Raw genomic sequence first — 27,430 nt, forward strand, 5'->3', positions numbered from 1 at the left:
GAATATTCTAGATTACACAATCCTATCTACTTTCCTTCCCAGTCTTTTACTGCTGTTCTATTCAGTCAGTATTCTCTCTCCAGAGTGACTGAAAATAAATCATTCAACCACTTGAATTATCCACTGCATTTTTTTCCTTACTGAAAACTTAAAACTGCAAAAATCACATTTCTCTGCTTCAACTCCAAATGCCAACTCCTTGGTTACTATAAAGTCCAATACAGGTGGGTCTAAGCACTCTGGATGATCTAGCGCTTGCTTACCTCATTTCTATCACATTTCTACAATTTCCTTCAAAGCCACTCCTATCAGGCCGTTTTATAAAAAGGCATATTTTTCTTTTGGCCTAAAATTAGCTCTGACTTTTCTGACCTAAAAAGCACCATCTCTTTTTAACATTTTTCCCCTCAATAACCAGTATCACTCCTTTGAGAATATTGCTCTATATTTCAACTCTGATCTCAATCAAGAGGGAAGGAAGCAGTAACTCAAAAGGTCACGAAGGAAACCCAAGTGTATCAGCAATAAACCATTTTTATCCCCATAGGGGATAAAAAGCTGCATTTGTTGGATAAGTTGTAGCACAGTAAAAAAACATTCTAAACAAAAGAAAGTTAAGAGTAAGTCCTTGAGATGAAGAGCTTGCTGGTTTGAGGATTTAAATTGAAGACAATGTAATCATTATATAATAAGCAGAGTAACAAGACATGCTTACAAGTATATAGGCAGAACCCAAAATATTCCAAAGGACACTGTGACTTTGAAAGTGATACTGCCTAAACATGCCACTTAGTGGTGGTAGAGACATTCAAGAAAATCAAGGTGCCAATGTCCCAGGCAAAAGATGATTGTGGTCATTACATGAAGTAGAAAGGTTTCTTCTATGTAGGACATACAAATGCTTTTGCTTTTCAGGAAGCAAGGAACTTAGGTTTGGAAACCACAAATAGATTTAAATTTCTAGATAAGGAATTCTGGGAGAACAGATCAAAGCTGAGGTGATAAATGGTCTGGGTGTTTGATGCTTAGCTTAGCCGTGTGCATGGGACTGGAATGATGATAAGTTTGTTCCTTTAAGTACACTGGTAATACATAACTTCTCATAATGGACACTGCACACAGATAAATTCACATACACATCCAATGACCCCTTTCCCCTGACATCTGCCAGGGACTAGCAGGTACTGGCATCCAGAGATAGAGCAGACCTAAAAGAAAGGAGGGGGGGGGCGCACAAAATTGTCATGAGAAAGTGTTGTCAATAATACTGAATACTCCAAAAAAGTGGGAAGTAGGTGCTGAAAGAAACAATTTTCAGGTGGAGTAAACATAAATACCAAGAAAGGGAATGGGCAGTGGAACCAAATGAGCTATGACTGCACACATCTGAGTTATGACTGGGTATTGTTTGCATGAATAGGACACACCCATAATGTTTATTAAAAAGAACTAGAAAAAGAAAATATAATGGGAAGTTCTCCGTCTCTGACTTCAGAGTGATTTTCCAAAGGGGATGTGAACTTAGAACTGAAGAAGGAATGGATCATGTGAATGAGCAGCAGGAGTGGACTGTGTGTGAAGTTTAACAGGGGCTTCGACAGGAAGACTGGAGTTTGGTAAAAATACACAAGCCAATACTCAGTATTACTGAATACAAGATGATATTCAAATCATTAACGGCCAGTACTACATAAGGATCAATAGGCTGGAATGGTAGGCCCATCAGAACGATCGCCCTCTGTATATAGCTAAGATACTGCATACCTGATCAACTCTGAGAAAGCCGCACCCTTTAGGTAACGCTACTGATGGAGCTCAGGGTCTCCTGCGTGCAGATGAGCACTAACAACTGCAGTCCTTCAGACGTCAATACAGCAGGACACGCTCCTAACTTTAAAATGGAAAATTGTTGTCTTGATCGCCTGAGCCTAAAAGATTCTTTCATTAACATGTTTTCCCTAGACTTTAAAATATCTCGTGTGTTTGTACTCTCCTTTTGAGGGAGGCCATAACACACGAAATGATTATCATAACTCGCTACCCAGACCCACAGAGAAGGCTTGCACTTCTCTTTCAAAAACACTAGTTTCTTTCCCAAGTTCTACTTACATCAATTTTTCTAAACTTGGAATATGTGTCTTCTGGTTAATCTCCAATTCTCCCAATCCATTCACGAAACAGTGCCACTTGTCCAAAATGAGCACTTCATTAGTTGTTCAACTTAAATGCACCCGGGGAACCTTTTCTTTCATTAAAAAATATGTATAGCTTTCTAAAATGTAACTGATTTTAACACTGCTGAAAAACTTTCCGGAACTGTCATGCTTAGCTTAGGGCAATGATTTACTTTGAATAAGATTCTGAATCCTTGAGACTTAAATATAGAGGGAAGACCCCCACCCCAGTTCTAATGATGACACCTTGGGCAAATTTAGGTTGAAGAGCATATTTTAAGAATAGATTGAGAAAAACTATATTTGAAAAAATGTTTTCATTGTGCTTTAGTACCAAAGCATTCCATTCCAAACGGGCTTTATCAGCATGCTGTTCTGTACTTCATTCCTGTTTTATTCTGTAGTTTCATCAGTTGCACATTAAAAATGTTCTCATAACTGCTTTAACATTCATTACCTATAAACTAAAACCGTAAACAAATGACACTCAATGCTGGCCATCCTCTCTTAGAAAATATAGTAGAGAACAGTGTAGTGTTTAATTTACTAACAAGGAAAGAAGCTGCACGATGTTGTTCTCTCTTCCATATTTTCTGTCATTGTTTCTGCAGACAGGATCTCATATGTAGCACAGGTTGCCTTGGGCTTTGAGTCAATCCTGGGCACTAGAATTCCGTGTGGACCAGGATGTCTGGTTTTGCATTGGCATTTTCACTTTACAGTGGCTAGTTTACATAACTGATGACGACGAGCCTCTTTGCTGCTGCCTTCTATCAGACACGATAGCTAAGGGTTAGGAGAGTGTCTAAGAAAACTGTATGAAAATGTCCCATGAACAAAAAAATTATTCAGTTGTTTGAAAAATATAAATCAACCATGAAAACCACCTTTATTTTAACATTAATAAATAACAGTGGGCTTACCAAGGATTTTAATTACGCATACTGAAAAGAAACCTTTAAATGAAATCAACTACTCAACACAACCCATTTAGGCCCCCAAATAAAACTGTATTACTTTAATAATTAAACTTTAAAGTTTCCAAAAAAAATGAAGTTCATTCCTTCACCATGCTTATTTATTCAGAGTACCAGCGATTTCAGTTTACTGACTCATTCATTCTCTGCAAGTCTGACGCAGAACAGGGGAAACACATCCATGTGACCACACCACCACAGGTCGGGGAACACTGTGAATGTAAATGCTTTATAACATGTCAACAAACAGATAAACGAACAAAAACAAACAAAAACCCCAAAACAAACAAAAACGCTACTTATGGCAAACAAGAAAGTAAAGATCCAAATGCTGCCTTGTCTCCAGTGCGACTTCAGCTGTGCTTTCCACGAGGGCTGTCAGTGCTCCAGAAATAACTTCTTCCTCCCAGCACAGATACGGTGACTAAAGCTAAGCTAGAAGAACTAGTTACTGAATGATCAAATAATCAATCATGACTAATACTGTTCTTGAAGACTAATGAAAATCGTATCATTAGATAATGTGAAGACAGACAAATCTGCACAACCTAATGCCTATAAATAGTAAAATCAAAACATAATACTTCCTTATAGAAAGTGTTTCATCTATGTAACTATAAATGTTAAGGATTCTTGCATTTTATAAACACAAGATGGGCTCACTTTGATGATACCAATTTTAAAATTTATAAAAATGTCTAAAAAATTTTTTCCACAAAAGTTTATACAGTTTAAAGCTATACACCATCCATAAATCTCAGAAAATGGGAGGGAAAAATCTTATAAGATCACATACAAAAGAAGAACTGAAATGTGATTTTATTTAAGGCAATACTGGGCTACTTCACAAACCACCACCTCGAATATTTACACTGAGCCACTACTAGTTTCTATCACATTGACAAAGGATATCTTAAAATAGCAATGTTTAAAATCTTCCATGTAGTAAAGTCTTTATTCACATTTCCATTACATTTCGGGACTTGGAGTAGCTATCTGATTAGAAGCAATGGAAACAAACAAAACTGTAGCTGTATGAATAAAACCAAGGACTCTGCTCTGGTTTCACATGAACACCATCCAAGAGTGGGGGATGGCAAATTCACAAAGCAGAGTGCTGTAATGTGCCTACTGTGCGAAACACCTTGATATCATCTTGTAAATGTTTTATGTTAAAAAAAATTAGCTATGGCAGTTCTAGTTTTAGTTCAAAAAGTTCTTAATTTAAAACAATAAAAGTTTAAAAACTTGATCACTTCGTTAAAATTAAAATTGCAAATATAAATGTATCATTTACTCATTTTGACTTACAGACTGCTGGTGGCAGCAAATGATTTACAATAATAAATATATACAAACATATCTACAAATAAAGAGTGCTGCTATACACGAGTGGTGATCTGCTGAAGACACCAATCACACAGATAATTCAGTAGAGTTCATGGAAAGGACAACTGGGTGACAGAAATTTGAGGCTTAACTCAATTATTTACAATAACTGAAGTATTGATTCTGTTCAAGTCCCATAGGGATAAAATAAAGTTCTACATGACAAATGTCATGGCCTTTTTTCTCACTTTTTTTAAAGCTAGGTTAATCCATGTCAACAAATTAAAAAGCTCACAACAGCATGCTTGATGGCTCTCTATTTAAAATAAAACTACAAATGATATGTATTTATAGTACATAAGTTATCAGTACTGCCCTCTGCCTGTGGCTTTACCTAGACTGAGTTCTTTTAAAACAGTCCTATCAGGATCATTTGATAGTACTTCAAGTTTTTTTAGACTGACAGTAGGTTTCATTTCCTGAAGCTGTTTTAGGACAAGCTCAGAGCAATCTTTAAGAGTCTTGTCTAAAACAATTTTTACATTCTCACTGCACTGAAGCTTTGAGGGATTGGCAAACTGTACAAAGATTTCACTTTCTTTACAGGAACACACATGATTTCCACCAGTCACAGCAGTCTTATCAACATTTTTTCTGGAGTTTGAATGGGATCCTCTTTTACTTCCACTGTGGGAATGGTCTCTGTCAGTATTTTTCTTCTGCTTCACTGCAGACTCTTCAAGAAACTTCAGAAAGGACGCTTCAAATCCCATAGGTTTAAAGGAGCTCCAATCAAAGGATGCAGGGTGCTCCTCGGTGGTTTGAACTGCTACAGCAGTCTCTTCCTCTTTGTGTGTTTTATTTACCACTAATGGTACTTCTGGCTCAGTTTTATCAATCTTCCGTTTCTTATTCTGCGTGATGTTCTTTTCTTTATAGACTCTCTTCAAATTTCCAGTCTTTTGTCTTTCTGATATGCAGGAATCATGCTCCTGAAAATCGTTGTTTACCTTTAAAGTGGTACTGACTTGGGTTTCTGTATTTGTGCTGTCTTCATTTATTAACTTTGTAATAAATAATTCTGTTAACTCATCCATTTCATCTTTTTCACCTTTCATGCCTTCTTCCTGTGGAATGCTAGCTGGTTGTGAGTTATCGTTTTTCTCTAACACAGATGAATCAGGATCTTTTTTATCATTCTTTTCATCTTCTTGCTCAGAGACTTCCTTTTCTTGTGGGTTGCCATATCGCTTAAAGACAATAAGAATATTGCGATGTTGTGATGTAAATGCCTTGGACAATTTATGACACTTATAATGTCTAATTATATTGCTTTCACTTGTAACAACTGAAGTACACCCTTTTATCATACACGGATACTGTGTAACAAATTTGCTTGTACATTCTGACAAGGCATCATTCCTAGCCTTTATAGAATATACATGCTTTCCACGTTTTAGAGAATAAGGCTTATCTTCTTCAATTTGCACTATTTTTGCACTTTTGCTTTCTAAATTACTTTTCTTCTTCCGCTTTGTCTTTGGCCCTTTCATTCCATCTTTCCCAAATCTGTTGTGTTTTATTGCCCTATGTTTAGACTTTGATTTTTCTTGGTTTGCTTTACTTGATATATTTTCCTGGCCAGTTAATTTTCTTGGCCGAATCAAATGAGCTTTATGCTTGTCATTATGTTTATTAAAAATGTGTCGGAGAAGATTAGACCGAGTGGCATATATCCTGTCACAGCCTTCACAATCACACTTGTATATGCCATCTTCTTCTGTCTTACTTGTCCTTGTTCCAATTCCATGGTCTACCTCAAGATGAACAACATAGCTCAGATATGTCGTAAAAGAAGATTTACACTCCAGCTGATCACATGGAAACTTGCCAACATCCACAGCTGCAGTCATGCTTTCGATTTCCTCAGGTGTCATTTCATGAAGTTTCATATAGTGCTGTATTAGGCCAGTAATTGCTTGAAAAATCCTAGAACAGTCACTCACCTGACACCGAAATTCTTTCATTGATTGTTTAGGTTCAGTTTCTTCACTTTCTTTAACAGCTTCACTTTCCTCTTCAACCTCTGCAGAAAATGTAGGAAGATTTGATTTATGTACAGCCTGGTAGTGAAGAATCAAGTTTTGCTGTATTGTAAATGCAGCAAAGCACCCCTGGTGAACACAACAGTAAGGTCTGTATGAACTGTATCTTGTTGGAAACTCAAAGGACTGGGAAACTGGATTCTTTTCTCTTTTTTCTTCCTTTTCTTTTCTATGCCTTTTATTTTTCCTTCCTTTGGTTTTTAGGTTTCCAAGATTTGCATTATATTGTTCAGTAGAGGCTGTGACAGGCTGTGAAGAACTTTCTGGTTTCTCAGGACTTTTTTTTTCTGCAAGTTGGTTTTCTGGGATTACTGCTACATTATCAAGTGCATCCTCGCCTGCCACTGCTGGTACCTCAAAGGCTGGCTGTGACTCAGTTTTTGCTTCCTCTGCCATGGGTAGCTGTTTCTTCACTTGATTAATCTGTGGAGATGACAAATTTTCACCCTGTGATTTCCTTCCATAGGGCCTTTTTATTTTTAGTTTTACCATTTCTTCTATTGTAAAATGATGTACCAACTGACAGTGCGCCCGGAGATTAGAGTTTCTTGTAAATGTTTTGGTACATGTAGGTACTACACATTTAAATGGAGCAAATTTTAACTGATTCTTCTTAATTTCAAGAATCATCTCTGGAGTATACTGATGAATCTTACCATAGTGTTTAAACAGGGCATCCTTTGTCATGGCACTGTAGTTACAACCTTGATTTTGACACACAAAGGGCTTATTAACTCTGTCATTAAGCTGAACATGTATCACTTCAGAAACTGGTTGGACTATAATATTTGGAGTTGATTTAGTAGGAGTAGGGGACAGTGCTACTGATTTGTTTATTAGCGTAGCCTGGGAAGGTGGAGCAGAGATGTCAGTTTCTAGTTTTAAGTTTTGCAAACCCTCTAAAATGTCCTGTATTTGATCTTCTTTATGTAATGCTTCAGACTGAGGAATGTTATGTTTTGTTGGCATTACAGTTAGGAAAGAGGAACACTGAGAAGAATCAGGCAACTTGTTATCCGGGATAGAGTTTACTGAAGGAAGTTGCATACTGTAATTTATCTGAGCATTCTGTGTTGTCTCACCAGTACCCTGAGATCCACTTTTTACCTCAAGTATTTGAGAATTCATAGCAGTTTTAATAATTTCTAGAGTCTTCTCAAAGTTTTGTATAACATTATCTTCAGAAATCTGCAAATCAGAACTCACTGGTGTGCATGAATTCAAAGGCATCATTCGGGAATCACCATTTTCAGTTTTTAATGTTAAAGGGGTTAACATTGTATGGGGCTCAAGACTGGCTTTACAGCTCTCTTTTACGTCAGTTAAAAACAAATGATTGTCAATGTTATTTAATTTCTGTGTGAGATTTTCCACCAAAGCCTGAGGTTCACAATCTGGAATCATGTCACGTGTGTTGGTATCAGGGACTGTAAGATTCTTCGATGCAAGTCCCATTGTTAAGTCAGTTGGTACCACATTTTGGGATGTATTAGATACAATTACTGCAGGAGTAACTTTTTTTCTCTTCTTAGATGCACTATTTCCTTTTTTATTTAAATGATTGGATCTTGTATTTTGAGGACCACTTATAACAGAAACATGAGTGCTATTATTGGTAAAATTTTGTGGTGGCTCAGTAGAACTACTGAATGAATTGGAGCACAAGCCATTTTCAATAGTTTTTAGCAGTAAATCATTTGTTGTAAAAATAGGCAAACTGTTACATTCTTTGAGGTTGGAAGTTTTGGAATTTGGTGTTTGATTCTGGCTTGATGGTGAGGTGTTTGTGTGGCAAACAGTCTGTAACAAGGGTGTCACCGTCGGACCTGGCATCCCCTCGGCATTTACTTGTGCTGCATCGGAGACACTGCCTATTGGAACAACCTGAGAAAGCATTTCGGCACTCTCAAATGTGCTAGGAATGCCAGCAGTTTCTAAAGCCTGCTTAATAATTTCACTGCCTTCCTGACTAACACCAGCATTAAAGTTACTCACATCACATCTAGGAAATGTACTTGGCAAAAAGTTTGGACGATTTTCCACAGAAAGAAGTTGCAGAAATGATGGATCTTTAAAACATGTTTCTGGATTACAGTTAGACTGTTGTGGCTGTTGCATATTTACTGTACTTGTGGAGAGAATCATGCTGGCCAGAAGGGAAGGCTGTCTATTGGTCTGTAGAAGCTCCTGTGCAATTTCTGCTCCATCCAGTGGTTTGCAGTAAGATCTTTTAGACAGGTGTCCACCGAGGGACCTGGGGTTGGTGAAAGCCCTGTAACACCTGCTACAGATGAATTTCCCATCTCTGATAATCGCAGGCCACTTAGCCCTTTTGTTGTGCTTGGGCTTCCTTTCCTTCCCATTTGGGCCCCGACCACGATCTTTCTTCACTTTCTTAGGTGCAGACTGTTGGGCACTGGTGCTACTCAAGTCATCTGCAGTACTGACGTGGGAAGGAAAAGCTCCATTTTCACTGCTGCCTCCTTTCAGAAAAGAGGAATTTAGGTTTCCTTCTGTCGGTGAGGGATAATGATTTGTACTACTTTCCAGTTGGGAAAAAACAGAATTATTCTCACTGTGTGCTGGTGAAGAGAAGAGAGAGCTATTTTCTGTGGGTAAAGGAAGGAAAGGATCTGAGCCGCTGTCAATATTCAAAGGCAAAACCGTTTTGGTTAGATCTTCCATTTGTGCTGGTAAGGCAGCATTAGACAAGTTTTCCATTTGTGAACATAACATACCATCTTGTACATGTTTATCCTGAGAAGGCATGTTTGGACTTAGGACACTTTCCACTGAGGGTAACAATGAAGTTGATACACTTGCTAAATGAGCTGGAAAAATGGAAGGCGAGACATGCTGCAACTGGGCTGAACAGGCAGGGTTCCCACTGGCTTTGGTCTGTGGTGTAAAAAAAGCATGATTAGAGCTGCTCACTTGTGACGGCAAAAAATAAACACACTTTCCATGATCTGGTGTACTGAGGTTGTTAGATTTCTGACCTTTTTTTGTTTTGCGCTGCAGTTTGAAAGCAGCATATTGGTCAGGGTGTGCTGTCTTCATGTGTTTTCCAATACTCTGTGAGGAGTTGTATGTTCGAGTGCATCCCTCGACCTGGCAGCTGAACTTCTGACCTGGAGCTTTTGGAGGTACTGATGGAGCTCCCAACGGACTGCTCAGGTCAGGCTGTGATGGGACAAATGCAACACTTTCTAGTGTCTTAAGAGGTAAATCATAAAGGCTCGATGAGGTTTTAACATCACCTCCACATTCAAATTTGCAAATTTGTGAACTGTCTTCAAGTCCTCCCTCATTTTGTACAGAAAAGGTCGTCAGAGTGTTCACCTGTCTTTCTAAGCTTTGTGGGTTAAGGTCACCCATCTTCAGCGATTCCGAGTTTGCTAAAGAATTCTGAGCAGTCTGGGCTTTGTTGAGGCACTCATGATCTTTCTTCTCTTGGAAACCTGGATGACGGAAATGGACACCAGCACCTTCACCTGGCTTATGCACATCTGTGATCAGAGGCTCACCAGTGCCTTCCATGGTTAAGTTTTCTTGCTTTCCAAAGTCATCCTCAATCCCATGGTTGACAGACACCTTGATGGACACGGCTACTTCATTGGTCTGAAGAACAGTAGTATCACCAGGGTTTCCCAGACCATCTGACAATGGTATGTCAGCTTGCCTGAGTTCAGAGGCAGAGATCTGGCTGTGGGTAGTCACAGCTGACTCCGCTTTGTTTTTCTCCCAATCGCCACTTCTGTCTGGTCCTTCGCTCTTTTCAATGCTGTGCTCTGACCTTCCTTCCCCAGTCGTCCCTTCTGAGTTCTGAGTCACCTCATTTCCAGATGGAGTAAGCTGGTCTTCAGGAGGCAGCACTTTTTCAGGTGCACTGTGGTCATCCAGATGCTTTTCCATCTCACTCTGAGAACGATAAACTTTACCACAACCTGTGAACTTACAAGTATAGGTATTATAATGTTGTGCTTCGTGATCATACAGTAAATAAGCTTGTGAAAAAATTCTGCCACATTTTGGAAATAAGCACTTTGCTCTAAAGACTTGATGCTCCTTTCGGTGGGCTAAGAGCTCTGCATAACTATTAAAACCAGCCTTACACTTCATCTGTATACATATATATGGTTTACTGCCACAGTGCATTTGTAAGTGATCATTGAGATGAGTGACGCTTACAAAGTGCCTTCTACAGTACTGGCAGATGACTTTTTTGCTTTGCATTTCAAGAAAGCGTTTGGCATCTTCGCTATCCTTATGGCCTTTCACGTGAGCAATTAAATTTTTGAAGTACTTAAAGCCCTTTTTACAAAACGTCACAGGGCAATTAAATTCATTAACAGGAACTGGTTTCTGGACAGGGATCACCTCGGGCTCGTAAGACTTATCCTTGTCATCATTCTCATCATCTGAACCATCATTGTCATTAAACACTATGAAATCTGTTGAATAAAGACTATTCTTTTTTATGGGTCGTTGTTCCTGTTTTGCCACAGTATTAGTATTAGTCTTTTGATTTTCATGGGTGGCTGTGATTTTAGGAGGCCTTCCCAATCTTCTTAACGGTTTCATAGCTGCTAGTCTCTCTTTACTAGACTGTTTAACATGCAGTGTAACATGAGGGACAAACGATTCTTTAGAATTAAAATTCTTTGCACATATGGGACAGCTGTAAACCCCATCTTTGTAATGTTTTTGAGCATGTCGTACTATTCTGTGTCCAAGGAACTCTTTGTCACAGAGCAAGCAGTACTGCATGTAGGCCTGCCAATTCCTAAACCTAGCAGATATAAACCCCCTATCTTTTAATTCTTTTATCTCCTTCTTCTTTTGCTTTTCATCACCAGTATCTATCAGCAGGCTGGAATCAGTACCAAGCCCAGCAGAAAGGCCGTTGACAGATGTGTCTCCCCTTTCACCCTGGTAGTCTACTTTCTCATAGACTTCACTGTCATTCAGCTCATCAATTGAGGACACAATAGACGCCTCTTCTCCCATGAGTGCAAGACACTGGCGTTTCAAGGTTTTCCAATCCCAAAATTCTGGATCAAAGGGCCACTGAGTTTTCAAGACAAGTAGGAGCTCACAACGTAGAGAGTTTGGTATTGGAAGATTCTCTTCATCATATTTCTGGTCCGGCTGGTTGTATAGCATTTCCACAGCATAGTATGCGTCTACTGTTGGCTCAATAAGAAATTCACTCAACTGACAAGCACGTTTAACTTCCAGATCCTCAGGCAATAAACACGAAATGGTTTTGCAAATTGATATTTTCACTTCAGTATTTTCTGTAGATTCCAAGCGAAGAGCTTTTACACATAATTCTATGCAGGTAGCAAGTCCAGCCCCTTCAGTCTGTGAAACAAACAAAGTACAGGAAAGGTTACTCTACACTATCAAGCACAAATTCTTTTTCTTTTTTAAATTGGACTTTCAAGACTGGCATGTGCTGTTCTTGAATCTTAAAATAGCAGCACAGGAAAAGACACCCCGCCTAAAATCAACTCCATGTGAATATGGGTGTATAAGAAACAAAGAAATCCTTAAAAACACAAGTAGTAAAAAATAAGCAGACTTGTACAAAAAAAATTTCACTTTTCCAATCCTTTTTATAAAGCAAAGATCAAGGGGATGGAGAGAAAGTGCAGCGCTAAGAATATCTGCTGTTCTTCCAGGGGACCCAAGTTCAGTTCCCAGTACCCATATCAGGTAGCTGACAACCAGAGTCTGATTTCTGATCTCTGCAGGAACCCACATGCGTATATATACACACACACATATATACACATACATTCATATGAATAAAAAAATAAAATACAACCTTCTTAATTCACTTACAAACTCATTCCTCAGACCCCCTAACTTGTTAGTAATCAAAAACAATTATTTGAGTCTTAAAAACAGGGTTTCTAGTGCTACCATAAAGTAAACTGTGAACGCATCTATAGAGTACTCTGGCATTCTTAAGGAGAGACACATGGACTAGGAGTCTCAACACTACATGGTAGCTGAAAGGGTTGTAGCATATATTCATTTATATTTACATATATATATATTTATATTTATATATATATATATATATATATATATATATATATATATATATATATATATCCATGTCTCCCTCTAGCAACAGATGATAAAATCTTTAAGGACAGGGCTATAATTTTAAAGTCTAACTTTAAGAAGTATGAGAAAATCTACACTACTTGAATGGAGATGCACCAAACTGCACTGCTGGGTGTGGTACATACCTGTAATCCGAACACTTGGGAGGTAGAGGCAGGATGGAGCAGAGTTCTAAGCCGTTACAGATCAAGTTCCAGGCCAGCCTGGACCATATAAGATCCTGTTTCAATTGATCAAAGCACACTATGATTATGAGGATATGCTACAATCTGTGCTAAATAAATATACTGAGTTTAAACTATGGCTGTCATCATGGAGAAACACTCTAGGCAGAACAAGGGGCCTCCATACAAGAAAAGAAGTAGGGATGAGGCAGTCACTTTCCGCTATCCCTCTGACTCATCTAATTGAGAGAGGAAAGCCAGACTGGTTAAGCTAGGGGTGTAGTAATGAGTTCCAATTAACACCTAGTTACCAGTGCTTCTAGTTCAGAGTTCTTCTGCTCCGCCATGCTGCTCAGTAAGCTAGATGTTAAGTAGCAACACAGCTGCCTGCTAAAACTGCACAGCAATAGCCTCAGAAACTCACTGCCCTGTTTCAATCATTGTTAACTGTGACACCCCGTTACAGGACATAAAACGATAAATAAATAAAGATGAGTTAACAAGGGTGAAGAGAGAGGATGAGCTACAAAGTGGAAAGTTACACTTTGTTTTCACTCCTAAAAGAAAAATTATTTCAGGGCAAGATAGATACAAAAAATATATTTAAGACTTACTGGCCAAATACAGACAATAGGAGATATTTTAAAAAGAGGATTATTTTTGTTTTTATTTCATCTTTCAAAAGAATTTGTACAGGATTGTTAAAAAAGTTTTGATGCTGAACTTTTACATTCCCTGCAAAGATAGCACTTTTAGGGCATTTCTTCTGTACGCATTCTGTAGAAAAGAGCTGAATCTAGGTTACTATAAGAAAGTCAGTAACACACCGCTGGGGGTAGCTCAGTGATGGATTCTGATCCTGGCAAATGTGCAGCATCTGCTTGTCAGGCTCTATACATGCATATGATCTATGTGCTCTAGAAGATGCTTTTAAATTTTCCATTACTATGTTTCTGCATTCCCAAAAGTTCTGAACCTTTTAAAACTTGGTCATTTTAATAGTGTTGCTCTTTTGCATGCTTTACTATTTTGTGTCTTTTTTATAATGTATTCTCTTTACATTACCCATACTATTAGACAAGTTAATCCTGTTTCTCTCATTGCTAGTGCTCGCTATGCATTTTTGTGTTAACGTGTTCTCTGAACGTACGTCTTCACCACGTGTTCTTGACAACGACAACACAGCACAGCTCCCAAGACCTAGATTCACAGGTGGTGGTTATGAGCTGCCAGGTGGGTGCCAGGGATCAACCACTAAGTCATCTCTCCACCACCCAATTATTTTTAATTAGGTGTTTGCGTACATGAGTTGCAGGTACAAGAAGAAACTAGAGGTTCTGAGTTCCCTGAAGGTGGAGTTATGATTGTGACCTGCCTTATATGGGTGCTGGGAACTAACTCATGTCATCCAAAAGAACAGCGTGTGCTTTTAACATCGAAGCCTTACCTCCAGCCCTAATCCTACTATTCTTCAGGGAAATCATGCCACAGTTTTCCTTTGTGGCTTTATATGCAGTTTATGACTTTTATTTATTTTTTTATTTAATTAACTTGAGTATTTCTTATTTACATTTCAAGTGTTATTCCCTTTCCCGGTTTACGGGCCAACATCCCCCTAACCCCTCCCCCTCCCCTTCTCTATCGGTGTTCCCCTCCCCATCCTCCCCCCATTGCCGCCCTCCCCCCAACAATCACGTTCACTGGGGGTTCAGTCTTAGCAGGACCCAGGGCTTCCCCTTCCACTGGTGCTCTTACTAGGATATTCATTGCTACCAATGAGGTCAGAGTCCAGGGTCAGTCCATGTATAGTCTTTAGGTAGTGGCTTAGTCCCTGGAAGCTCTGGTTGCTTGGCATTGTTGTACATATGGGGTCTCGAGCCCCTTCAAGCTCTTCCAGTTCTTTCTCTGATTCCTTCAACGGGGGTCCTATTCTCAGTTCAGTGGTTTGCTGCTGGCATTCGCCTCTGTGTTTGCTGTATTCTGGCTGTGTCTCTCGGGAGAGATATACATCCGGCTCCTGTCGGCCTGCACTTCTTTACTTCATCCATCTTGTCTAATTGGATGGCTGTATATGTATGGGCCACATGTGGGGCAGGCTCTGAATGGGTGTTCCTTCTGTCTCTGTTTTAATCTTTGCCTCTCTATTCCCTGCCAAGGGTATTCTTGTTCCCCTTTTAAAGAAGGAGTGAAGCATTCGTATTTTGATCATCCGTCTTGAGTTAAGCCTGCATGCTTAATTCTATCCTTCTCTCTCTTTTGTAAGCCTTGATGATGGACTCAGCTTACTTATGCAGGGCTTTTTACATGAATCCTGTACTGACAGCACACCCCTTCAAAGCAGTTCTGTTCCTGTTTGCATAGCTATGTCACAGCCCAGGTTTCTCACCTCTTAAACGTTCACCATTTACTTGGCGCAGGGATTTATGAACTAAACAGCCCCCTAATCTTAACTTAACATAATTAAGAGTTATGGTTATCATTTCTTGGGGAAAGATTTACCTGTTTTGATCCAGAAATTAGCTGAGTATTTATTATCCAAGGCTGTCTATCATCTATTATCTAGTAAGTTTTTCAGTGAAATGGTACTTCACAGGTTCCAGACAGGGAAGAATTCACACTCACTCCCTAATTTGAGAGGGTTCAACACTTCATCTGATCTCTATATACTTTCTCTGGTCTCTCAGAGGATACCCATCAACTCAAACTTCCTTTCTCCTCTCATCTATTCCTCCCTCTCCTTCTCCCTAACAAGATCTGATGTATCTCAAGCTTGGTCTGAACTATGTAGTCACGGGTAAGTGCAATCTGGGACTACATGTGTGCACCAGCCACTTCTGGTCCATGTGGTGCTGTAGCTCTGCATGCTACAGCGAACACTCAACCAAATCTACAGCCAAGCCCCTAGTGCAGGCTTTCTGAGCCAGTTATGAAGTTACTGTGTGTTGAATCCTAGGAGGGAGGGGGACTCTTAACGTTCGTTCTTGTGATCTCAGCAGCTACACAAAGCATTGCTCTACTCCATCCAGTGTCTGTGGCTGTTCTGCAGTAGAGGGTTCTTAAGGGTATTTTCCTGACCCACTGTAAGCAATAGAATAATTCCCACATTCCTGTTTACACTTTCTAAACTTGCATAGAGCCAAACGACCAAAGCAGTATAACACATACTAGGACACTGAAAAACAAAAATGGGAAATATTGCAGATGGTAAGAGCAAGTCTTTTGTCTTTATATGAACATTTAGGTTTCTCTAGATCAAATATGTCAAAGGATTAATAGTAAAAAAAAAAAAAAAAAAAAAAAAAAAATCAAGGCCAAAGCACCAAAGTGAAAGAAAAAATAATAAAATCACCGAAAGTGTCAAAATAACAAAAGTAAAGCTCTTATTAAAGACAAGTTACACATATTATATTAAGGAAAAGTAACTTGATTACTCTTACCTCAGAATTAATAACTTTAATCAGGAAGAAAATGTGATATACAGTCTTCGTTAACAAAGAAAGTTGGCGACACCTTTCTAGGTACACTTGCACTGACGGTTCTACCCTTTGCTGCAATTTACTCCAAAACAAAGTGAGCTCCCTTTGAAAAGAAAAAGTATGAAGGATAAACAGGAGTAATGCAATAATCATGAAATAATCATATAGTACGTCAATATAGCCATTACATTTGAAATTAAAACTAATGTTAGATTCCAATTCTATGGATAAAATTATGTCTAAATATAAGATAAATTGGCACTCGAGTTTCTAAAGAATAGAAATTAGATGCAGTTTCTTACTGTATTAATCAGCATTTTTCAATCTTTTAATAAGAAAACATGTAACACTTAAACAAGTTATGTAAAAAAACCTTTGAGTCACATTTGAACTTTAGACTATGTATATAAAAATACAAAATCTGTGTGCATAACATCTAACAAGGTATAAGAATTAAAAACATACCTTATCTAGCTAGGATTAGGGGTGTTCCTCAGGGATAGAACCTTCACTGAGCATTCAAATTACACCATCACCCCAAATAACAGCTTCATAAAGCAAGGATCTTCTACATTAAAATCTATCCAGAAGGTTGTTACTATCAGATGAACAAAACTACCAAGGATGTTATAGACGCCAGAAGGAAAACACGCATTTGTAACATAAAGGTTAAATAAAAAGAAAATTAAATTCTATACTTATCTGGTATTAACATTGTTTTCACACAAAATAACTAAAATGGTGAATGTGCAGGCTATACCCACTTTTTATTCCATTCCTCATTTAATCCCCCCGCTTCGGCATTTTCAACCATAGTTCTCAAGAGCAGCTTTTGCTAGTGTTACTCCTTACATACTGTCCTCTTCACTGCTCACTTAGGGAGTGAGACACCCACGGAGGGCCTAACTCAGAAACTTTTTGGCGACGTTCTCCCGTCTAGTTCTGTAGAAGTGTCATCTACTCTGCTTGTTCTAAACCTGAGTCGTAATAAACTCCTGGTCCCTTCAGCAGCATGCTAATAACAGCAGGCCACATACAGCCTGATTGGTTCTGGCACAATATCCAACTCTCAACGACAAGTTCTTCAAACCACATATTTCTAAGAATGGATCTTCTCTCTAAGCAGTGTCACTGGATGAAAAGGGCGCCTGCCATTCTTCCTCCTTCAGCATCTCTCTAACAGAATCCGTCGTTCTCTCCAAACAGCCCAAGCTTTTTACTGTACTCAAAGCATGTCCACGTTTACTGTACATTCCTTGTGCCTCATGCCGTACGCATAAGGAAGGCCTTGTATGTGCTATTGGATTACTCACCTAAGCTCTGTGACTCCACTGTCTTCCCCCATGAGTCCTCTCTAGTCATTCTCCAAACAACTCTCACCTGTGCTTTCAAACTGTTTAAACATGAAGGCTTAATGCTGCCCTTCAGGGTTGGTAAGAGGCAGCTTCTGTGTGTCATATAAAACTCACTTCGATGTCTTTTTAAACCAACAGTGATTCCCTAGACATTATTGACTCTCACAGTGTCTTATGCCCAGAATATCTACTTGTCCATGATAAACACGCTGTGGTTATCCATGACTTGAAGAGCAATCATCCCTGTATTTAAGATTTAACTTATTCACAAGAAACAACTACTCAGAAAAGTTTGCACAGCCATTTATTTACCTTGCCTGCTCTATAGTCATTTACATGCCGTGTGAATGCAAATATTCTTAAAGGCCAGGAGGCTATAAATCAGCCTGTGTGTAAGGACGAGCTTGCCACTGAGTGACAGCAGCTCATCTGGAAGAGTAAGACACAAAGAGCATACCCGAGAAGTCAGCAGGGAGAGCAGTCTCTACAGTACTAAATAGACTGGACTCCACAGGCTGTAAGTGCTGTCATTCAAATATACGATATGTAGGTGGAAATATACTCTAATCACAGGTGGGTACAAAGAGCTGAAAACAAATTTAATACTGTCTGATAAAATAAACCTTTTGAATTGTATTGTCTTTAATACAAACAGTTCCTAAAACTAAAATATGAACTATTTGATAATCAGATTGCATAGAATGGAATACCTGAAAATACACTTTTTGCTTTGGTAAGAAAAAAAGATTTTAAAAATCCCTAAATTATATAAATATTTTTTCTGTCCCCATCATATCCATTCCACAGTGGCCAACCCCTTAAAAAACTGAGTCAGTCAATCAATCTCAATTTGTCTGTGTGTGTGTGTGTGTGTGTGTGTGTGTGTGTGTGTGTGTGTGTGTGTGTACGTACTGTTTCTCTTTCTCTCTTTTTTTTGGGGATTGGGAGTTGTCCCAACATCCTTCAATGCCATTGCAGCCATGGACACCAATTACCCAAAGCAGCAGGTGGCAGCATGAATCATGGCGTCCACGCGGACTCCATAGTAGTACAGACCATGGGCATCAGCATGGCCTCCAGCAGCAGCACACAAAGGGCCAGGTTACTTTCTGTCATCTCTCCTGCCACCAGAGGCAGTGTTAATCATGCTCAGTGTTACTGCCAGACGCCATGTAGAAGTCTGTGGTCCCTATTGCTGCTGGAGGCCATCTTGATAATATAAATTCTTAAAATCTACTTTGTATTCTTTTAATTGTTTTTATTTCTTTTTTTAGACTGGGTCTCCCTGTGGAGTGTTGGCTGTCTGCAATTCACTATGCAGGCCAGGCTAGACTGGAAATCATAAAGATCAGGTTACGATTCCACAGAGTAAGGGGATTAAAGGCATGTGCCATCCCACCTGACCTCTGTTTTCTAATTTAACAAAATCTCTTTAGAAAAGGAAAGCAACTCACCAAGCACAGTACATATCTCCTTGCTGGAGCTGCCGTGACAGAAAGGCAGTACATAAAACAAGGGCGCTTTTCTCATCACCCTCTGATTCTAAATTACAGATCATTTCTAATGCATCTTTGCAATCAACTTCCGAAATCTATAGAAAAAGGAAACAGAAATAGGACATGAAGTGGCATTAGGAGATATATATATATTTTTTCAATGCACAGAAATTCTCATCAGTAAAACATATTAGGTTATACACTATTAAATGATAAATGAGATAAAGACTTGGCAATGGTTTTTAAAAAATAACCATTCCTTATAACTGATAAAATATTAATATAATATTCTGAGAGTAGTAAAAAAAAAAAAAACCCACAGGATCCCAACTACCTTCAGAAGTGCATGAATGTTCAATAAATAACAGGTGTTAATTAATCATAAACATCTTTTAAATTGGATCCATTAGTGAAAAGAAGTATACAGCACTGTTACTCTGTTACTGTTACTCTTTGACTCACTGATTCAAATCATTACTAAAACCAGAAGGCACAGAGAATGTAGTGGATATAGACTAGTAAACTGTCTATTAACCTTACGGGAAGAAACAATGCAGAATATTGTATATAACTGTATCACTTTCAAAGTTGGCCACTCATCTCTATTTTCCTCTCCATAGAAACTTACTCCAACTCAAAGCATTCCTGGAGGTTCATATACTCTAAAGACAGCCTGAATCATTTAACCTAGTACTTAAGACAAATTTAAGATGTATCACTTTATTATTTATACATATAAAACAGAATTAGCCAATGATGTCTACAATTTGCTATATCAATAGATGACGTTATTTTTGTTTCACGAAATAGATTTACTGTCCCCTGATCTAATGAGACGGTGAGAAAAGTAAAGGTCACCAGCACCGCGCACCACAGAACCGTGCGCCTCCTGCTTGATAACCTTTCTCACAACTCATCAACCAAGGTCAGCAGACGGATGTGTGTTATGTGTTTAAGGCTGAGCGAGTGTTCATATGATTTTAAGGTTGATCAGTAATAGTAAGGATGAAGGCTGTGACAACTGCACTGGGAAACTAGAGGTCTGGCATGGCGGTGCTTGAAGACAAATCTCGGCACTCAGAAGGCAGAGGGGCAGGAAGATCAATTTCTAGGCTAGGGTGGATTACAAAACAAAAACAGAACAAACACTAAGAAAACCACCAATTTCCTCTTTTGTGATCTAACAATGACTTGTTCTTAAAGATGTTAAAGAGGATTTTGTTTTCGGTTATGTGTATGTATTGGTGCCTATATGTGCCATGTGTGTGCCTAGCACCAGAGACCAGAAGACAGAGTCTGACTGATTCCTTCAGACTGGAGTTCCGGGTGGCTGTAAATCATCATGTAGACGCTAGGAGCCAAGTCTAGGCCTTTGTGCTTAATCCCTCACTCATCTCTTTAGCTAGCAACAATCATTTTAAAATAAGGATGGAATTAGTAGCTTGTTCTGACAGAATCCTAAACTGTGTGTGGTCAGACAGACCCAGGGGAAAGGCTGAATAAAGACTGAGTGTGTCTGGACTTCCTGTCAGTTAACTCCAGTACAGAAGAGGAGTCCACTACTCCTGTCAGACATGCTGTAGCAAATCTTTACCTGAGCTACCCCATTTACACAACCCAACAAACAAGGGACCAAAAGATATATGTTTATACAATCATTGTTTTAAAATATCTATAACATGTTAAACACGATGTCAGACATTTCATGTACACTATAATTATAATTTTCCCACTAGGCGGGAAGTGTAATATTTTACAGATAAGAAATTATGTTATTTGCTTTCAACAATTAAGAATTAGACCTACAAATCAAACCCTGTCTGACATCAAAGATCTAAACTCTTATCATTTTATTACATTATTTTATAAGGGTTTTGCTAATTTTAATTATTCTAACACGTTCATCATGATAAATGTCAGTGAGATGAGCTGTGAGTTCTTTTTAAAACCATTTTTATGGTTCTTTTTTTTTTTTTTGGAGCTGGGGACCGAACCCAGGGCCTTGCGCTTCCTAGGCAAGCGCTCTAACCACTGAGCTAAATCCCCAGCCCCCAAAACCATTTTTATAACATGTTAATAAGTCATGAGAGCAAACTACCTATTAGGGCCAGCTCTTCAGAATTAGCATAGGTAATCGACACTACCAGAGCTGAAGTTCACTTACCTAAATTGCTTGGAACCAGATTTGCTTTACCTTTCTGATTTTTTAAATTATTTGCATATATACAATGAGATACTGGGTTTGGGATCCAAATTTGAACATAAAATTTCTTTTCACATCTTATACACATTGCCTGAAGATCATTATCCCATGCAGTATCTTTAGTGTACCTGTGTCTTGCTGTGACCCATAACATGATGGCAGATGTGGAATTTTTCATTGGTGATATGTCTGTGTTCAAAAAGTTAAGAGATTTGAGGAAAATTCAGACCTCAGATTTGCTAACTAGGGATGCTAAAAGAGATTTAAGCTACTCAAAATTATTAATTTATTGACAGTCAAGACTTCAATACAGGCTTAGATTCATCTCAGTACTCCACATACCTAAGCATATTGAGGTCCAATACATTGCTTTTTACTTTTCATTTATTTTACATTGTTCAAGTTTTTAAAAATTCATTATCTCTTGACAATATGATTTATTTGAATCTCATCATAGTTTCTAAAACCTGAATTCCTGTTGAAAGCTCACATGGCACCAATTGTAGATTATCCCACAGTACCTCCATTAAATCAACTCTTAATATTTTAAGCATATGTGTTAATGCATTTATTCCTCTTTTTATATATATATATATATATATATATATATATATGTATGGGTACATATAGGGGAAAAACATATGTATGTGTATGCATATCTAAATGCACACAATGCACCAACTGAAATATCTCGAAATATCCTCAAAATATACAGAAACTTCAATTACAAGCTTCTGTTGCTACTACGGTTCTCCAGTGCATGTGGAAGCATGGCCGTGCACTAGCATTCAGAGGAAACAGCTCTGTGGCCCTGCTCCTCTCCTCTCCCTCTACACAGGCATCAAGGAGTAAACTCAGCTCCCAGACTTATACAGTATGGACCCTTGCTCAAACTTAATTTTTCCCTGATTTGCCAGAAATTGGACTCTTAAAAAAAAGGGAAGCCAATAGAGATAACAGAACTAAATTTAAATTAATAAATAGATTAAATTTGTGGCAGTAAAATATAATCATTTGAACAATAATTGTGTTAAAACTACAAAGTACAAAGTAATATAATTCAGAAATTACCAATATCCCAATTTAGGGACTATGTCCTCTTTTTATAAAATAGACCACATTTCCAATGTAAGAGCAAACAGAATGGTCTATTTGTTAAAGATATACTATGCTAAGTCCTCTTATAAAGCAGAAATATAATATCAAATGTAAATAATGACTATCAAATGTAAATAATGACTTTATTTTTATATGGTTCTTTGTTCTGCTTAATAAAAGTATAAAACATTTAAGTAGTACTTCATGTTTACCAATTATATTTTAAAATATATTAGTTCTAAATATACATTAATAGTCTCAAGATTACAGTGTGCTCAGCAAAATAAGATAGTTTCATACAGAAAAGAATTTAAAAGCCAACCTATCATCATACCTAAAGGAGTGTAAAAACATTTATAACTAGCTGCTATTTCTCTATCAACACTCTGCAGTGTCAGGAAAGAATTTCACAAACTGTTCTCAGAGGGCACATTCACTGCCACGTTTTTTTGTTGTTGCTTTTCTGAATAACCGGTCTCTACCCTATTTACAATGTACAGATTCTTTGTTTTAATTCTTGATTTTTTCTTTTAAAGACTGAGCATAGCTTGTGTTGATCTGGAGCTTGCACTCTTCCTGCTTCAACCCTCAGTGTTGGGGTTACAGGTCTGTGCAACCATTCCCATGTCTATCATATGCAGATTCTTAGAATCAAGTCAACCTCTGTGAATTAAAGGTATCCGTATACTATCAAGGATTCGAGAATGTTCACTTACAAGACAACAATCTAAATATCCAACTGTCTGGTTAAATAGACCACAAATCTATATTATGGAATTGCAGTTATTACTGAATGAATTGGAATGAGGTCAGTTAAGGACTGTGTGTTTTAAGTTTATAAGATATGTATGTGTATTAGAAATGTAAAAGTATTTTGGTTATATTTCAGAGCTGATTATTTAAGGGGACTTTGAAAAAAATCTTTTACTGTGTGTGTTGTGGGGGAGGGGAATGAATGACATGGTGTCAGTTAAAGTGGTGCCTGTCTTCCCTGACTGTTTTTCTGCCTTCACCTGGGTCTGTTGTTCACTGCTGTCCCCATGTTGTGATCCTAGGCACACTGGAACTACAGACATGATTGGTACCCGTGTTTGACTGGGCTCATGGGATCAGGTTCTTGCACTCGTATGGCAAACACTTTATGTACTCTCTGTACCCCAGAGAATGTGAAGAGGGAAATGATGATTAAAGAGAAAAGGGCATTCAAAACCTTTTCCATGTTTATTCTAAAGATAGAATCAACTGATAAACTGGATGTAAACTAAAGTTGCCAACTGTTCTATTACCTCTGCCAAAAATCTAAGAAAAGCTCATTATTTAAAGAAATGTTAGATGAACATCCTTTTTGTTTAATAGCCCTCTAGGTCTGCCATCTAACGGAAAGCTGCAATTACTATTGGGAAATAGCTCATTTTTTGCCCATCGAGTCATATGGACAAGAATTTCCTCAGGATTATCAATCCAGACCACATATGACTTTTAATTAAATCTATCCCCGAATTCTCTAAGGAACATGCTTTTAAAATTCAAATCTTACACACACACACACACACACACACACACCCCAAAAGTGAAAGAAAGGAGAAAAAGAAACAAAAGCTGGGGCTGGGGGAGATGTATGTCTGTGAACACGATTCCTAAAGGGAGCCATGTCTGGGAAAGTTTCAAGGTGCAAGTGACATGAGTACTTTTTCCTTGGGGCAGAAATAGTAAGTCTAGTTGACAAGTCAACTTTAAAACCTTTTCCCCATATGGGACAAGAAACAAGTTTCAAATACACCTCTAAAAACAGTATTACCAAATCTATTTCTAAGAAAAAAAAAAAAAAAAAGACTTTCACGAGGATTTATCGATGCACGGAGACCCTAAAACTTGATCAGCGTGACTGACACCCTTCCTTGGTTGGAGGACACGGAGGTCTTGGTGAGCCATGTTTATTAACAAGAAGATAAAAACAAACAAAATAAAGCAATTAACTCGACGTGTTTGATGAAAGAACTACCTAGACTCCCCAAAGAGAATTTTTCTGGTATGTATCTCAGAGTAGGCCAGGCTGCTGCTGCTGCTGCTTGACTCTAGATAATTTTACCAAGAAGGAATAGGAATTTCGTATTTCAAGGTTGGGTTATTTAATAGAAACACGGTTTTTGAGACTATGAGCTCAGTCTTTAAGTTCAAAGGTGATCTAACAACCATGCTCTTAGACAGTCCTCCATTAACAAGCCTCACTAGTGCAGACACTACACGCCATTACTGTTACTGCCCCCATTGTCTGTAGAACTCACTGTGCATTTGTTGCCACAGACACTAAGAGGCTATTATAAGAAAATTTTACATGTCAGTTAAATTCTCATTTTCAACTAACAGGAAAGTTTCAGTTTTAGATTTGCTGTCATATATGGTGACTGAAAATGCAAGTTGTCTGTGAAAATACAGGAATCGGTAAGGAGAAATAGTTATAGGTTAGGCTATGTCTAAACTAACTGAATAAGGTCCAAGCCTGAAAGCCTACGTTTTACTCCATCCAGCTTAGAAACTGACTGAAATCACTCTGGTTTTCCTAAGGCTTTCACCATATGCAAGAAGCTTGTTTATCATCTTAGTCCAAATCCTTACCATGTAGTTTCTTCGTTTTGCAATCACAGGAAAAAGCAAAGAGCTATTATTATACAATCTTTACCCTCATGTAACAATCTCCTGAGGCAACCATGGTTCTGAACTCTAATTGGGCTTCTCTGTCTACTGGGGAGTATACCCAGAATGTAACTGTGTTCTCCATATCATAATTCAGCCTTCCCTTTAAAGTATCAAGTCCATCAAAGAGAAAGGTACTCTACCCTTGGCAATTTCCACTGGTATACAATGAAGTATGATCCTGACCACCTTCATTTCCTTTCTCCAATGTCCTCATGTCTTAAAAAAAAAAAAAAAAACAAACAAACAAACCAATCCAGAGTCCCCTGAGTGCTGCCATGTGTGTGGTGAAGCTATTCACTGGAGCATGGGAATTCTATCAGTAGCCAGCACCCTGGCCCCACCTCCCCGACAGTCTCCCTCTCAGCAAATACACACTGCTAAAAGCTCCTTAGTAAGAGATGGAACCTGTGGAAATCTCCCCAGTCTATACCAGAATTTTGAGGAATCTCCACAATTCCTTTCTTTTTTATCACTCTAGAGTCAAGATATATAGCAGAAATATAAGATATTTGAAAACAGTGCTCATAGAGTGAACACTTACAGTTCAATACACTATTAATTTTTATGTAAATTCTTTAAACACAAACTACTATATCAACTTTTAATTATAAAAGTGAATGCATAAAAATAAAGAATTTCCTTTTGGGTAATGATTATACTACCAAAACTCTGTGCAAATTCTACACTTGAATACAAATGAAGTATAAACAGAATCTTAAAATGAAGCTAAAAATTCACATAAAATATGCAAATAACATTTAATTTTTGGATGGTATATTTTGTTATATAACATGTATCTAAAGACAGTCTACACATAGAGAGATAATTTATATGACTTCTCCCTAGTCATATTCTTCTTGTTAAATTAGTCTAAAAATATTCCTAGATGTCAAATAAGAATGAAGTTATGACATGAATACTGCCAAAAAACCCCACTGCCATCGCACTGTTAAGGGCACCATATTCCCTTTAGCTTAATCAAACAAACTCGTCACATAAATCAGAAGGTCCAATCTGCCCCATGTGATTCCAGTTGCCCTTACCCAGAAGCATGCCATGGCATAAGGCAATCGCGTTCCATTACTTACAAACTAAGGAAGTCCAAAACATCCTAATTAAATTTAATTTATCCACTTTAAAAAATAATTACTAACAAAAAATATACTCACCTCTTCAATTAGCTTTTCACTTGGTGATGATGTGCAAAGACAGACAAGGTAAGTCTGTTTAAAACTACCTTTTGTACCAATCTCAGGATGATCAGAACACAGCTTTGCTAGAGCGGTTGCTTGACTTAACTGATTTGTTTTGATTAGATGTTTAATTCTCATATCCAACAAGATGGGACCCTCAAAAGCTAAAAATTCATTCACTTAAAAAAACAAGACATAATATATTATTAACATTTGGTAATTAATTTGCAACACAAATACTTAAAAAAATGTAAAACACAGAAACTCAAACTCGTTCCTTTTAGCAATTTTCTACTACTGTCAGTAAGGCTATCATAAAATATCTGGCTTTATAAATAAGTAAAGGGCTATCATACTGCGCACCTTGAGACAGGGTCTTAAACTGTACAGCTTCGGATGTCCTGAACTCTCTATGTCGCCCAGTTTGGCTTACAACTTGTGACCTGCCTGTTTTAGCTGCCCGATTGTTAGAGGGTTACAGGCATGTGACGCCATACCAAGCTTGCCAACTTTTAAAGTTATAGCAAAGGTTTTTATACTTAAGGCCTCATTTAGAATGGACTCAAGTTTTGTTTTTTTGTTTTTTTTTTTTTCTTTCTTCTCTTCTTTTTTGGAGACACGGTATCAACAGTAGCCCTGGAAGGTTTGGAACTATTAGAGCAGGCTAACCTTGAACTCATGGAGATCCTCCGGCCTCTGCCTTCAGAGTAAAGATGTATACCACCACACCTGGCTTGAATAAACCTCTTGCTTACATAAATAGTTCTGCATCAAATTCTTTTAAAATCACAGTGAATTTCCCAATGCAGTTATTCTTTTTGTTTGTTCTGTTTTTGGTGTTTGAGACAGGGTTTCTCCATGTAGCTCTGGCTATCCTAGAACTCACTCTATACACCAGGATGGCCTTAAATTCATACAGATCTGCCTGCCTCCTCCACCTCCTCTGTGCTGGGATTAAAGCATATGCAACCACTGCTGGGCCCAAAGCAGTTCTTAAACAACCCAAACAGCACCCAACTACC

General features: G+C 38.1%; 1 protein-coding gene across 3 annotated transcripts in view; it reads right to left on the reverse strand.

The window, feature by feature from the left end:
* Positions 1-3,029: 3,029 nt before the first annotated feature.
* Zfp292 (zinc finger protein 292) overlaps positions 3,030-27,430 on the reverse strand; it is an 80,281-nt gene continuing 55,880 nt past the window's right edge. For 2 of the 3 annotated variants that reach the window (NM_001008879.2, XM_039110672.2), the window contains 4 exons: positions 26,385-26,587; positions 19,176-19,312; positions 16,328-16,469; positions 3,030-11,952 (listed from right to left, as the gene is read on the reverse strand). In NM_001008879.2, coding sequence (NP_001008879.2) covers positions 4,846-11,952; positions 16,328-16,469; positions 19,176-19,312; positions 26,385-26,587 — 7,589 coding nt within the window. In that variant the 3' untranslated portion in view covers positions 3,030-4,845. Of the gene's footprint in view, positions 11,953-12,851; positions 12,947-16,327; positions 16,470-19,175; positions 19,313-26,384; positions 26,588-27,430 lie in introns of all 3 variants that reach the window. The other variant, XM_039110673.2, reaches the window with a different exon arrangement.

The sequence above is a fragment of the Rattus norvegicus genome, chromosome 5, assembly GCF_036323735.1.
Source record: "Rattus norvegicus strain BN/NHsdMcwi chromosome 5, GRCr8, whole genome shotgun sequence".
Taxonomy (NCBI): domain Eukaryota; kingdom Metazoa; phylum Chordata; class Mammalia; order Rodentia; family Muridae; genus Rattus; species Rattus norvegicus.